Genomic DNA, 14,327 nt, shown 5'->3' with positions numbered 1-14,327 from the left:
ACCATCCCCTGGCTGTTCGGATGTTGGCTGCTGAGTGTGCAGTGTTGCCTCCCGCAGTGTTCAAGCACAATGTCCAGCCATCAGGGTGTGATTGGGATGCTCGGCAATGACTCCCACATGTTACATGGCCCGCCCATCCACGGGAATCCACTTGGCAAGTGTGAAGTGCTCACTTAACCACAACTGCCAATTGCCTATCAGCGATAGCCTTCAGTGACGCAGCCAGAGGCCTTTGCAGTCCGTGGGGCTTTTGGCCGGTCATTGGGGCAAACAGGCAGGGACAGGTGTTGCCCCCGAAACGGATACACATGATCCAGGGTTTGGCATGCTGGTGCCGCGAGCGGTTGCGCCCTCCCGCATGGCGGCCCACCCCTGCAGAGGGTGCCTCAACCGAGCACTGGTTTGGCAAGCCAAGCAACCCCGGGCTCTTTGCCTGTGAGCAAAGAAGGCTACTCACCTTCTTGGCTCCTCATCGAAGCCCTTCCACAAGGTTCACGTTTTTCAAAAGGAGTATTAACCAGCACCAGCGTGACCACTTACTGGGGAGGCTGCAGAATGATTGGAGCCCATTGGATATGGGGTCGCTCTCATTAATGGTATGGAAATTAGGCGAAAGCGGTGATAATTGGTTTCTTGCCACACTATGGAGAGATCCCAATTTCGGCTACAAGGGTGGGCCGTAATGCATCGCAAACTGTTTGCCGTCTACTGCGGTTGTAATGTTTGGCCTCTCCCGCTATTCACTGGCCTCATTATGCTTGTGCGAGAGCGCAACGAGGCCAGAGAATCGTGCCCAACATCTGTTGTGGAATCAGAGAGACAGAATGTAAGCTTTGAACTCACTCAAAACTCATTTACTTACAGAGTTAAAATCAGACCGAGAGAGCCTGAGCAATTAGTAAGTAAAAACTAATCAAAGTCATCATGAATTGGTGAAGTCTGATCATGTCTGATTTAGTTGAATTTTTTGAGGTAGTCACAAGCAGCATGGATAAGAGGGTGACTATAAATGCTGTCTATATGGACTTCCAGAAGACATATGAAAAGGCTTCACATATGATTAGCAAAAATTAAAGTGCTGTGTCTCCAAGTTTGCAAATTACACTAAGTTGTGTAGTTGAGAGCAAAATGTTGCAAAGAGCCATAAACAGATTGAAATGTATGGATGAAACAATGACAAATAGAGTGCAAAATGGGCCATAATGCAGTCATCCACTTAGGATCAGAGAATGATAAATTGGGACATTTTCTAAACGGTGGCAAGGGTAGGAGCTAGAGAGTAGCAAAGGGATTTAAGTGCCCATCTACAAAATCCATTAAAAACTAGTTCACAAGTACAAAAAAGTAATCCGAAACGCTAATGCCTCTATCTCAAGGGATTAGTATAACTGAAGTAATGCTTCAGTTGTACAGTGCCTTAGTCAGGCCACATCTGGGGTACTGAGTTTCGTTTTGGGCACAGCATCTCATGAAATTTATTTTGGACTCAGAGCAGTTACAGTGCAGAATCACCAGAAGGTACCAGACTTAAAGGGTTTAATTAGGAGGGCAGGGTGCCTAAACATGATTTGTATCCCTCAGAGTTTAGAAAATTGAAAGGTGAATCCAATTTAAAATAAAAAATAGGAAATTCTTGCATAAATAAATTATTTCTGGTGAGGATATCCTGAATAAGGAGGATAGTCTTAAAATACAAGCTATGTCCTTCAGAAGTTAAATTAGGAAGTCCTTTTTCATGTAAAGGACAATGTAATTGTAGAACTCTCACCCAAAAAACTGTGGGATCCTGTGTCAATTGAAATTATCAAGGTTAAGATTAACAGATTTTTGTTTAGTAAGAGCATCAAAGGAGGAGGTCTTATGGCCTAGTAGGCAGTTTCTTCTCCCTCAGGGCCGCATCCCTCCCTCTGGGCCAGAAGCTTCGGCTTCAAGTCACACTTAGTGGCTGTGAAAGTTGGATTCATAATGTGGCCAAACAAGTTAATTATCTGTATATCTTTCCAACATGATGGCAGGTGGAAAGACCAGGGAGTTTCCTGGTCAGCCATAATGCAGAATGAATTGGCAAACCACTGCAATGCTTTGCAAAGCATAATCATGGCTTAATAATCATGGACTAATCCAATGCAAGCCCATGGTCACCAACGTTCCCTTAGGGCACCATACCTGGAGGAAGAGAAAGAGTATCAAGAAAAATGGAGTAAAGTTGCGTAAATGACACTAGAGTACAGACCAGCAGTCCTCAAAATGAATGGAAGGACAGGCTCAATCGATGCCTATTCCTGTGAAAAGGAACAAAATTCATTGAAAAGTTTAACAACTGATCTGAGGTCACAGGCTCATTTCTCTTCAGAACCCTCTTTGCTACTGGAACTTATTGTCACATTTTCATTTAAAAGTTTCAGCCAACAAAAGCAAGGCATTATCACGGATGGCTAGGAGAAGGTAATCTGGAATGTTAGAGAAGAACTGCTGGATCAGCCACACAAATGGCTGGTAGCACAATGACATATTGCAATATATTAAATAAGTGTTATAAGCTATCCACCTTTAATATAAATTTTAATCAAAACGACTATCATGAAGACATTCACTTGCTGATTTTGAAAAAAGGATCAGAGACGTTCACTATTAAGTATCTCAAGAGCAGTAATATGCTTTTATAGTCATTTACTCACCAGAGAGAACCAGGTGCCCAATTGGTCAATGTCTTTGATGTATGCATGGTAATGCCCTCCATAACAGCCTCCTTTGTGAATGATTACAGAAAAGAGTTCGTACTCATACTCAGAATCTGGCAGATCATTCTATGAGACAAAATAAGGAAGATGTGATTTTCACTGGCTCTAGTTTATTATAACAGCCTGGATTAATATGGCACCTATAATGTAGTAACATGTCCCAAGAAACTTTGCAAGAATGTTATCAGAGGAAATGTAGCATCAGGCCAAGTAGATAGATATTAAAACAAGCGGCTATAGGTTAGTCAACGGGTTAGGTCTTAAGGAGTGTCTTAAAGGGAAGCAATGCAGAGAGATTAGGGAAGTAATTCCAAAGCTTATATGATCAATATTTACTTAATATTTAATACTTTACACTATTTTAAGTCCTAATTTTAAATAAACCAATGGTCCTTTTCCCTTTTTGTAAGATGGGAGTTTCAAATTGCAGGATTATCAGAGCCTTCCTGGAAACAAAGAACTTGTATTTATTTGGTGCCTTTCACATCCTCAGGATGTTTCAAATGACTCAAGGTGCCATCTGCATTGTTTTTTGCTCAACACACCAAAAATCTCTCACAATGAATGAATGATCGACCTGTTTTAAAGTATTAGTTGAGCAATAAATGAAGGCAATGACTCGGAGAATTTCCCTGTTCTTCTTCAGCTACAACAAACTGAATAGGCAGTTAAGTCCTCAGTTTAACTTGCCATCTGAAGGACCGTACCTCAGATAGTTTAGTGCTCGCTCAGTACTACATTCAAGTGCAGCCGAAAAATTATGTTCTCAAATCCTGGAGCAATTGTACCCTAAAAGTAGGTCTGTGCAACTAGCAATGTTTCTCATCAGTCAATATGGAGAGTATTTTCCTGTCTCATACTGCGTGCCATTTTAAGATAGACAAACAAGGTGGCTGCACAGACACTGGCATTTAATGTCTTGTGGCCCTGTTATGAGTCTGCTCCAATGAAAATTTCTCCATCTGCACAATGGACAAACATAATATCAGATTTTACAAAAGTATTGTAAGTATTTGTGAAACATCAGTTATTATCGGAAACATTTAAGTGATAATTTTGTCAAAAGGTTTATCAATCTGAAACATTAACTCTAGCTTCTCTCTTCACAGATGCTGCCCGATCTACTCAGTAACTGTACCATTTTCTGTTTTTATTTCAGATTTCCAGCACCTTTAGTATTTTGTTTTCTATAGGGTCTTTATTGAGGAATAGAGTACTTAAGTGAGGAAGTTAACCCTTTATAACATATTAGTTAAGTATCAATTCTTAACATCAAATCTAGGCACCACACATTATGAAGAACGGCAAGGCCCTAGAGTGGGTGCCATAGTGATTTACTAGAATACTCCAAGGGATAAGAAACTTCACATGGGGCAGGCAGCAGGATACTAGAGAAGCTGGGGTTGCTCTCCTTATATCAGAGATTTGATTAAGGTATTGAAAACCATGAAGGTTTTTTCAGAAACATGAAGAAACTGTTTCCATTGGCAGAAGGCTCAGTAAGCAAAGAACAGAGGTAAGGTGAGTAGAAAAAAATCTGAAGCAACCTAAGCAAACATTTTTCACACTGAGCTGTGATCTAAAATGGTTAGTGGATTGTAAATTCAACTGCAACACTCAACAGGGAATGGATAAATACTCAAAGAAAAAAAAGTCAGAGTGCAATGGGGAAAAACGCAGGGGGATGGCACCAAAGAGCTAGCACATTATTCCGATTCTTTGAAAACAGAAAGGTTGAAACAGAAATGTGCACCTTGTTGCAAATTTACATCATACAATCAAGCTCCAAATGCAAGGAGGGATGATGAATGGTTGCATGACTATGACTGACTGCATTGATCGTGATAGTAAATCACAACTGATTAAAGGAAAATCTGTTCTCACCTATGGATAGTAATTTCAACTTTTCTGTGCTGCCAGCATAAGCAGAGGCAAACATTAAAGAGGAAATTTGAGGTGGGGGAAGGACTGAAATTTTCAATCAGATTTTGCAACCCGATAAGAATGAAAAAAAATTCTGTTAAGTTGCTACTATAGATTCTTCATTTGCAACTTCACCCACAGCTCGGCCCTGCTTTGCCGATATCAGTGGCAAGCTCATTTAGGGAGAAGATCCACAGATTTCACGGTATGGCATTCAAGTTATATACAAAGAATCTGCAGCAGGAACACAGGCCAACCCGTCTGTGTGCTGTTCACTCTTGTGCTGTTCACTCTTCATGCAAACAAGTCTGGATATTTCCTTTCAGCCTGCCTGAAATTAGGTCAAAATGAATAAAAAATAGGACTGAGGCAAAAGAACCACAGCAAAACTCGACATCAATGGAATAAAAGATCACCTTTACCACTATTCCTGCTAAATTGCACAGCCTGGAAGGTATTGCACAGACCTTGCTCCATGTTGAATCGCATGCATATTTTAAAAATATTTCAAGTATCTGCTCACTAAAAAAAACTGGTTGTGCAACAAAAACAGCTTTACAAGGTACCTTGCCCCTACTTATTTTGCAATAAATAGTACGGGAAGTACTACATAACAAAGGTATTTGTGCATTTGAATGCTACCATTCTTATCTGAATGATAAGAGAGTTGAAGTCCTAATCTAGGACGCAAGTAATTCCAGTGCACAGTAGCATTAGCAGAGGTCTCAACCATTGAGATATCATACTAAGATTCTGTTCCGTGTATTACAAGAGGACAAGTGCATCCTTAAGATCCTGTAGAATTATTCAAAGATAAGCAGGCAATTCTCCCGGTGTCCTAGGCAACATTCCACTTTTAATCAACACAATCAAATGTTGCTCATTAATCTCAGTTTGTGGTATCGTCCTGCAGACAAAACAGCCATCATGATTTTCCTGTTAACTCTCACTGTACTTTGAACAAATTGTTTCTCAAGATCTTTGAAACATTTTCTCAAGGGACAATAAGGCACCCTATAAAGGCAAATCCTCTGCATTTATCCTTCTTACAGAGTAGTATTTCCCTTTGAAAGATTAGTAATTGCAGTGTGATGTTGAATGATTAATCTGCTGTTTGATATGAAAATCTCAGCAGTCATCATATGTTAAAAAATCAGCTCGAAAAAGATCAACTTTTAACATCCTTCTGATCTTGATTGCCTATTCTATTTTTTAAACGATTTGACAGTGAGTATTGAAGACTCAAAAGAGTCATTGACATAAATAGGGACAGTAATGAAATTGGAAGGAAGTTTAATCATGGCATTTCAATGATGCAACACAGCTGAAACCTAGGATGTCCCTGTTGTATTATACCAGTAAGTCGATAGGTTCCAACAGAAAATAGTCAAGGTTTTTAACTTTTCAAAAAATACTTTGGGCTGAATTCTCCACCATCGGGATTCTCCGTTTTGCCGGCATCCCAGGGGTTTCCCAACGGCACGGAGCTGCCCCACAATGGGAAACCCCATTGACCAGCCGGCGAAACAGAGAATCCCGCCGGTGCGCTGCACCATCCCACCCTTTAGTTTTGCTTTCCATGCCCTACTTCCATTCCTTGGCCTAGCAAGATGAACAATCCAATCCCAGGTTATTCTGAATTCTTGCCTCCCAGTGTCTGCGTGGGTCTCACCCGACAACCCAAAGATGTGCAGGTTAGGTAGATTGGCCACGCTAAATTGCCCCTTTATTGGGGAAAATAAATAATTGACTACTCTGAAATTATCAAAAAAATAATTTCAAATTCTTGCATGAATAACAGCACTTGAACTTGGATATGTTATGAAGACTGCCATCATCTTTTGACTTTTTTTTTCTTTTTGGAGTAGTAATGTGGCTGAAGCATTTACTCAATCCCTTTGATAAATCGCTGCTAGACATTTATTTTGCACAGCATGTTTTTGTTTCAGCTACAACATCACAAGTATGTACCCATGATCTTCCACAAGGCTGTTCTGGCTTTATCATGGAATCCTCATAGAATCCATACAGTGCAGGAGGCCTTTCTACCCATCAAGTCTGCACCAACCTTCCGAAAGAGCACTCTACGTAGACCCAATCCCCCACCCATCCGTGGGCAGCACAAGTGGATAGCACTGTGGCTTCTCAGCGCCAGGGTCCCAGGTTTGATTCCCACTGGGTTACTTTCTGTGCGGAGTCTGCACGTTCTCCCCTGTGTGGGTTTCCTCCGGGTGCTCCGGTTTCCTCCCACAGTCCAAAGATGTGCAGGTTTGGTGGATTGGCCATGTTAAATTCCCCTTAGTGACCAAAAAAAAGTTAGAAGAGGTTATTGGGTTACGGGGATAGGGTGGAAGTGAGGACTTAAGTGGGTTGGTGCAGACCCGATGGGCCGAATGACCTCCTTCTGCACTGTATGTTCTATCCTTGTAACCCCATCTAAGCTGTGGACACTAAGTGGCAATTTATAGAATCCTACAATGCAGGAGGCCATTCGGCCCATCAGGTCTGCACTGACCCTCTGAAAGAGAACCCTGCCTAGGCCCAATCCCATCCTATCTGCGTAACCCCATCTAGGGGCAATTTATCATGGCCAATCCACCTAACCTGCACATCTTTGAACTGTGGGAAGAAACCAGAGCACCCGGAGGAAATCCATGTAGACACGGGGAAAACGTGCAAACTCCACACAGTCACCTGAATTAACCCGGGTCCCTGGCATATGAGGCACTTTGAGGCAACAACTGTGCCACCGTGCTGCCCCTCTGAGGGAAATAACCCCAAGTTATTCTGCAGCTACAAAGTTTTATTCCTATTACATAGACTGAGGAACAAATAATATCAACATCCTGCCTTGTGGAAGATCATGGGCACATGGCCAAAGCCTTTTGCAGTGATCATATGCTTGAAAAAGAAATGCTGTACAAAATAAATGTCGAGTAGGGATTTCTGAAAGAGAATAAATATGAGGGGGGAAAAAAAAAATCAGGAAATGCTGGTAGTCTTCACGTTCTGTCATCATGTTCAACTGCACATTATTCATGTGAATATGCCAACTGAATGGCAGCATTAAAGGGCCAGATTCTTCCCACACACACCGAGGACAGCTGTCAAGGTTCTGACTGAAATTAGCTAATAACAGACAAATAATCAAACTTGATGCGCCCCAGGGCAGAAGGGGATATCGCAGTGGAGAATCTCACAGGCGTTCATTGCATAAATTCACTGTGCCACACAGGAGATTTGGTTAATGATATCCTCCATCTAAAACTCATGTTGTTACACCAACTTCCCCAGGCAAAAAGAAAAAGAAAATTGTCCGTTATACAACATTATTCTGCCACCAGTCAACCATTAAAATCATGGGACTCGCCAAAATTGAATCAAAATTGTAACTCACCTGCTCACAGAAGGGCCACATATCAAGCCTGACTGGAAAGGAGTAGCATCCTGTCTCCTTGTAACGCTCACATTTGGCAAAATCAAAGTTGAAACGTAGCAACGAAATGGTGAGAAACGTGGGGAGATGCCGTAGCTTCGCTTCCTGCAAAACAAGAACATGGGACAGATATACACGGTTAAACCGGACTCATACCGAATGTCAAACCTGCTTTTCAGAATTACATTCAATATGCAAGCCACTGGCTTTCTAAGGCAAAAATGAAACCTCATCAGCAAGGCTTCAGGTTTTCAAAATTGGGCTATTAAAAAAGTGTACATACTGATTGATTCTTTCCAACTATTGGAATATTTTTGGTGAGACAGAACTTGAATATTTTGGGGACAAAAATGGCATGCTGTAGAAGCTTTTCATCTTACACTCACCAGGACAGACACAAGGGCCGGAATCCTTTGGCCATTTGTAAGGACGGGATTCTTTGGTCTCACTAGAAGTGCAACCCCGCCAATGGGCAGCACGGTAGCATGGTGGTTAGCACAATTGCTTCACAGCTCCAGGGTCCCAGGTTCGATTCCCGGCTTGGTCACTGTCTGTGCGGAGTCTGCACGCTCTCCCCGTGTGCGCGTGGGTTTCCTCCGGGTGCTCCCGTTTCCTCCCACAGTCCAAAGATGTGCAGGTTGGGTGGATTGGCCATGTTAAATTGCCCTTAGTGTCCAAAATTGCCCTTAGTGTTGGGTGGGGTTACTGGGTTATGGGGATAGAGTGGAGGTGTGGGCTTGGGTAGGGTGCTCTTTCAAAAAAGAGCCGGTGCAGACACAATGGGCCGAATGGCCTCCTTCTGCACTGTAAATTCTATGAAAAATTCTAGGAATGGGTTTCCCGGCGGGGTGGAGTGGCATCAAAGGGAATTCCCATTCACAGCGGCGGGAGAAAAGAATCCCACCGCCAGCTAACAGCTCGCTGTTGAATTAGCAAAACTTAAGTTTAAAAATCCACTCTGAACAACTGACATAAATGTTTGTTAGTCACCAATATTTACCTCAGATATAAAACCATGCAAGTCACTACATGCAGGCTAACGCATTTTGGTGCAATTCATTTAGAGCTAAAAATGAATTGCAAAATAAAAGAACATAAAGGGATACAAATGCAACACAGAACCAAAAAGTATACAACGCCCCAAATCTTGCTGCAGCAGTGCACCTCACAGCATGCACCATGAGTTCCACCTTTCCCTCCAACCTTATGACTTTGAAATATGAGCCGTCAATGGTGTAGCACAACAAGGCATCTGAGACCTTAGTGAATGATGGTGTTAACAGTGTCATATCTCCCTAACAAATGAGATTTAAGGATTGAGTCAGAGCATGTATCACAGTGTGGCAGATTAGAGCCAAATCAGGTGCAAAAAGAGGGAAATGAAACAAAGAGAGAGTTTCTAGATTTTTAAAAAATAAATTTAAAGTACCCAATTCATTTTTTCCAATTAAGGGGCAATTTAGTGTGGCGAATCCACCTACCCTGCATATCTTTGTGTTGTGGGGTGAAATCCACACAAACACGGGGAGAATGTGTAAACTCCACACGGACAGTGACCCAGAGCCAGGATCCAACCTGGGACCTCAGCGCCATGAGGAAGCAGTGTTAACCACTGCACCGGCATGCTGCCCTGAGTTTCTGATCTTTGATGACCAATTTACTACATGCAGAAACTAGAATCAACAGATTTAATAATTCCCTTTCTGAGCTCAACAGGTTGACTGATTGGATTATCACATTGTTAAAACAATGTGAAGAACCAGCTCTAAATTTCTGCAATGAATTTAATGCACTAATCCAGTAAATTCTTAAAAAGAAAGGTAGGCAAAAGGAAAGAGGCTCTGTGGGTGTGTGTGAAGTCAATGAGTAATATTGGGTATTTTCATATGTATTGGGCAAAATCATCATTCCACCTGATCCCATAGATTTTCCATATAGCAAGCTAGGTTAAAATTGCCCCCATCACCTGAGTTTAGGCTGTTTTCCAAAGAAGCATTTTTGAAGACACGTTAAAATTTGTCCAATTTTAAAACAATAGAATACAAAATTCTAACTTCTCACAGGATAGAATCATAGAATTCCTACAGTGCAGAAAGAGGCCATTCAGCCTATCAAGTCTGCACCGACCCTCTGAAAGAGCACCCAACCTAGGCCTCCTCCCACGCCCTATGCACATAACCCCATTTAACCTGCACTCCTTGGGCACTAAGGGGCAATTTAGCATGATTCATCCACCTAACCTGCACATCTTTGGACTGTGGGAGGAAACTGGAGCACCCGGAGGAAATCCATGCAGACACGGGTAGAAAGTGCAAACTCCACACAGTCACCCAAGGTCAGAATAGAACTCTGTGAGGCAAAATTTATTTTTGATATTGTCATTCCAATTCTCTTTGGGAACATGTAATATGATCTATGGCTATCCAGGGCCTCAAGAAAACAAAATACTTTTAAGGCATTGAGATAAGCTTACCTTAGTTGCCTTAACCAGTTTCTCACATCTTCCACAATGGTAGAGATTATCATTATCGAAATGTTCTTCTTCGACATAGAAGGCACACAGAGCTTCTTCCAGTCCACTGACACCCTTCACAGCCACAGTCAAGTCTAGGAAATCCTCCTGCCAATTAAACCGATGGTATCCATTATAAAGTCAATGGAAGTAAGTAGAGAACATATTTTTTAAAAGAAAAGAGCATCGACAATGTGGTAAATAGGTGTAAAAGAACAAAGGGAACAAATTACCGATGTAATCTGAAAACAAAAAAATGGGAAATACAAGATTTAGTCAAACTGTTTGAGCAGGAAATTGAGCCCAGTTGTTTAATGTCTTACTGTCTTTGTGGGAATGGACAATGCGTGAATTGAGGAGGAGGATAGAGGGGAGCAAGACCAAGGGGCATTTGTTTGGACGGACCCCACGCACCCCGGACATACTCTCTTCCATAGGGGCTTGAACATAAAAGCAGCAAATGGGCTCATTTGCTCAGGCTCATTGCATGGGCTCAGATAACAAAGACACCTATGTCAGTCTCCTATTTATCGAATACAGCTCAGCCTTCAACACCATCATTCCGACGAAACCCATCTCCAAACTCCGTGGCCTTGGCCTTGGCTCCACCCTCTGCGACTGGATCCTGAACTTTCTAACCCACAGGCCACAATCAGTAAAGATAGGCAACAACACCTCCCCCACGATCACCCTCAACACCGGTGCCCCAAAGGCTGCGTCCGCAGACCCCTACTATACTCCTTATACACCTATGACTGTGGCCAAATTCCCCTCCAACTCGATTTTCAAATTTGCTGATGACACCACCGTAGTGGATCAGATTTCAAACAATGATGAGACAGAGTTTAGGAATGAGATAGAGAATCTGGTGAACTGGTGCGACGACAATAATCTCTCCCTCAACGTCAACAAAACGAAGGAGATTATCATCGACTTCAGGAAGCATAGTGGAGAACATGCCCCTATCTACATCAAGGGGAACGAAGTAGAAAGGGTCGAGAGCATCAGGGTTTTAGGTGCACAGATCAGCAACAGCCTGTCTTGGTCCCCCCATGCCGACACTATAGTTAAGAAAGCCCACCAACGACTCTACTTTCTCAGAAGACTAAGGAAATTTGGCATGTCAGCTACGACCCTCACCAACTTCTACAGATACACCATGGAAAGCATTCTTTCTGGTTGTATCACAGCTTGCTTTGGAGCCTGCTCTGCCCAAGACCGCAGGAAACTACAAAAGGTTGTGAATGCAGCCCAGTCCATCACGCAAACCAGTCTCCCATCCATTGACTCTATCTATAATTCCCACTGCCTCGGAAATGCAGCCAGCATAATTAAGGACCCCACGCACCCCGGACATACTCTCTTCCACCTTCTTCCGTCAGGAAAACGAGACCAAAGTTTGAGATCACATACCAACCGACTCAAGAACAGCTTCTTCCCTACTGCCATCAGACTTTTGAATGGACCTACCTCGTATTAAGTTGATCTTTTCTCTACACCTTGCTCTAACTGTAACATTATATTCTGTAGTCTCTCCTTCCTTCCCTATGTACGGTATGCATTGTTTGTACAGCATGCAAGAAACAATACTTTTGACTGTATACTAATACATGTGACAATAATCAATCAAATCAAATCAAATCAAGCTCAGAAAGACATGGAGTTTAGGAGTGGGAATATTGTTCCTCAGAAACAGCAGGGGAATCATGGCCTGGAACGCAATTTTGGAAGTAGCATGGAAGCAAATGACAGAAAACGCTTGCAACACGAGTCCATCTTAAGGGGCTGGATAAAAATATGTAACCTGTTTCTTGTTATTCTGTTCGTGATCTAACCGCATGCTTCATCTTTTCTTGTATGTATGTTTGAGGGAGTGGGTCTTTTGTTGTATTGACATTTTGGATGTTGTACAAACATCTTTCTTTCGATTTAAACTCAGAACCTTGTGTTGTGTCTATTCTTTAAAATCACAACATTCAAAAGATTTAAAATACTCCTGAAAATATATATCTTGTTGCAGTCAACCAAGAAGTCAGGAAAAAAGTGAAGTTACCCATGTACAAAAACAAGGTGGTTGTGTTAACCTTGCATAAAATCCTAATTTTGCCTCAACTGGAGGACTGTGTCCAGATTTGGGCACTGCACTTTAGGGAAAATGTGAAGATATCAGAGCTCCAAAAAGATTCACAACAATTATTCCAGAGATGAGGGACTTTAGTTACATAGCTAGATTGGAGAACTTGTGATTGTTTTCCTTGGAAAAGAGAAGGTTGAGAGGAGATTTGACAGAGGTATTCAAAATCATGAGAGGTGTGGATAGAAATCTGGAATGTGCTGCCTGAGAGTGTGGTGGAGGCAAGTTTAATCAAGGCATTGAAGCCGCAATTGGATTATTATAGGAAAAGGAACTTGAACTGGTTACATTCCAGCTCAGAGGTGAGAGTGCCACTGAGCCAGTTCGACATAAAAACACTGCACCGTGTAAACAGGATTTATGTGGCGCACACAATCTATTATCAACTGTTTATTAACAACATATATGTTAGGGCTCCTGCAGCATTTCTGAGATCAAAGGATTGCCGGCTTTATAAATCATAGAATCATGAAATTTACAGTGCAGGAGGCCCATCAGGTCTTCACCAGCCCTTGGAAAGAGCACCCTACTTAAGCCCACACCTCCACCTAACCTTTTTTTTGGACACTAAAGGCAATTTAGCATAGCCAATCCACCACTTGCACATCTTTGGACTGTGGGAGGAAACCGGAACACCCGGAGGAAACCCACGCAGACATGGGGAGATCTTGCAGACTTCACACAGACAGTAACTCAAACCGGGAATAGAACCTGGGATCCTGGAGCTGTGAAGCAACAGTGCTAACCACTATGCTGCTGTGCAGCAAGGGGAGGTTTATGCAACATACAGCAGGGTCAAGGCAACTTAGTGTTTGATTAAATCAAAATCTGGCCTATTGAAGATTTTGGGATATTTCTGGTGTATTGGAGATTGAATTTCACAACTTTGTACACGATTGGTATATTTATGTCTCTTTAAGTCACCAATCATTTTTAAAACTTAGAATAACATGCCATGCAAGTTGTTCCAACTGGAAATAGATGCCCTGGCATTTAGCAGGTGTGAGATGAGAAAGTGAGGCTTCATTTGTACTTGATATCATTTCTGCACTTTGATCACACTGAGGAATGATCCAGAGTTGGGGTAGGAGTCATAAGGTTGCTGGAATTTGCCATTAGGAAGGCTATGCTTTATTATGTCAGCTCTATGGATAAGGAATTTGGCAGATATGTGAAATGCAAACAATAGGTTTGGCAGAACTAACAGTGGAATGTGTGGTTTGAATCACTCGTGGTTTCTTAGGGTTTATCTGAACAGGGAGGAGAGAATGGGCATAGATGTATCAGCACGTTCAAAGAGGAACAGAAGAATATAGGAAACAGAAGCACAAGTAGGCCATTCAGCCCCTCTTATCCTGTTCCACCATTCAATGGGATCATGCTGATCTGATCTTGGCCTCAAATCCACTTTCCTGCCTGTTCCCTATTACCCTGGACTCCCCTATAGTACAATAATCTGTCTATCTCAGTCTTGATTATATTTAATAATTCAGCCTCCATAGCTCTCGGGAATAAGAAAATTCCAAAGATTCATGGCCCTCAGAAAAAATACTCTTCACTTCAGTCTTATTCTGAAACTAT

The 14,327-nt window shown here is 42.1% G+C and overlaps 1 protein-coding gene across 2 annotated transcripts in view; it reads right to left on the bottom strand.

The window, feature by feature from the left end:
* The window catches only part of usp40 (ubiquitin specific peptidase 40), a 194,934-nt gene that overhangs the window by 113,218 nt on the left and 67,389 nt on the right, over positions 1–14,327 (bottom strand). For both annotated transcript variants that reach the window (XM_038787466.1, XM_038787473.1), the window contains exons 6-8: positions 10,574–10,720; positions 8,062–8,205; positions 2,679–2,807 (exon numbers count right to left, since the gene is read on the bottom strand). In XM_038787466.1, the coding sequence (XP_038643394.1) occupies positions 2,679–2,807; positions 8,062–8,205; positions 10,574–10,720 (420 nt within the window). The remainder of the gene's footprint in view (positions 1–2,678; positions 2,808–8,061; positions 8,206–10,573; positions 10,721–14,327) is intronic.

Source organism: Scyliorhinus canicula, chromosome 2, assembly GCF_902713615.1.
Source record: "Scyliorhinus canicula chromosome 2, sScyCan1.1, whole genome shotgun sequence".
Taxonomy (NCBI): domain Eukaryota; kingdom Metazoa; phylum Chordata; class Chondrichthyes; order Carcharhiniformes; family Scyliorhinidae; genus Scyliorhinus; species Scyliorhinus canicula.
The sequence above is the reverse complement of the archived record's forward strand: the minus strand, read 5'-3'. Positions and strand labels throughout refer to the sequence as shown.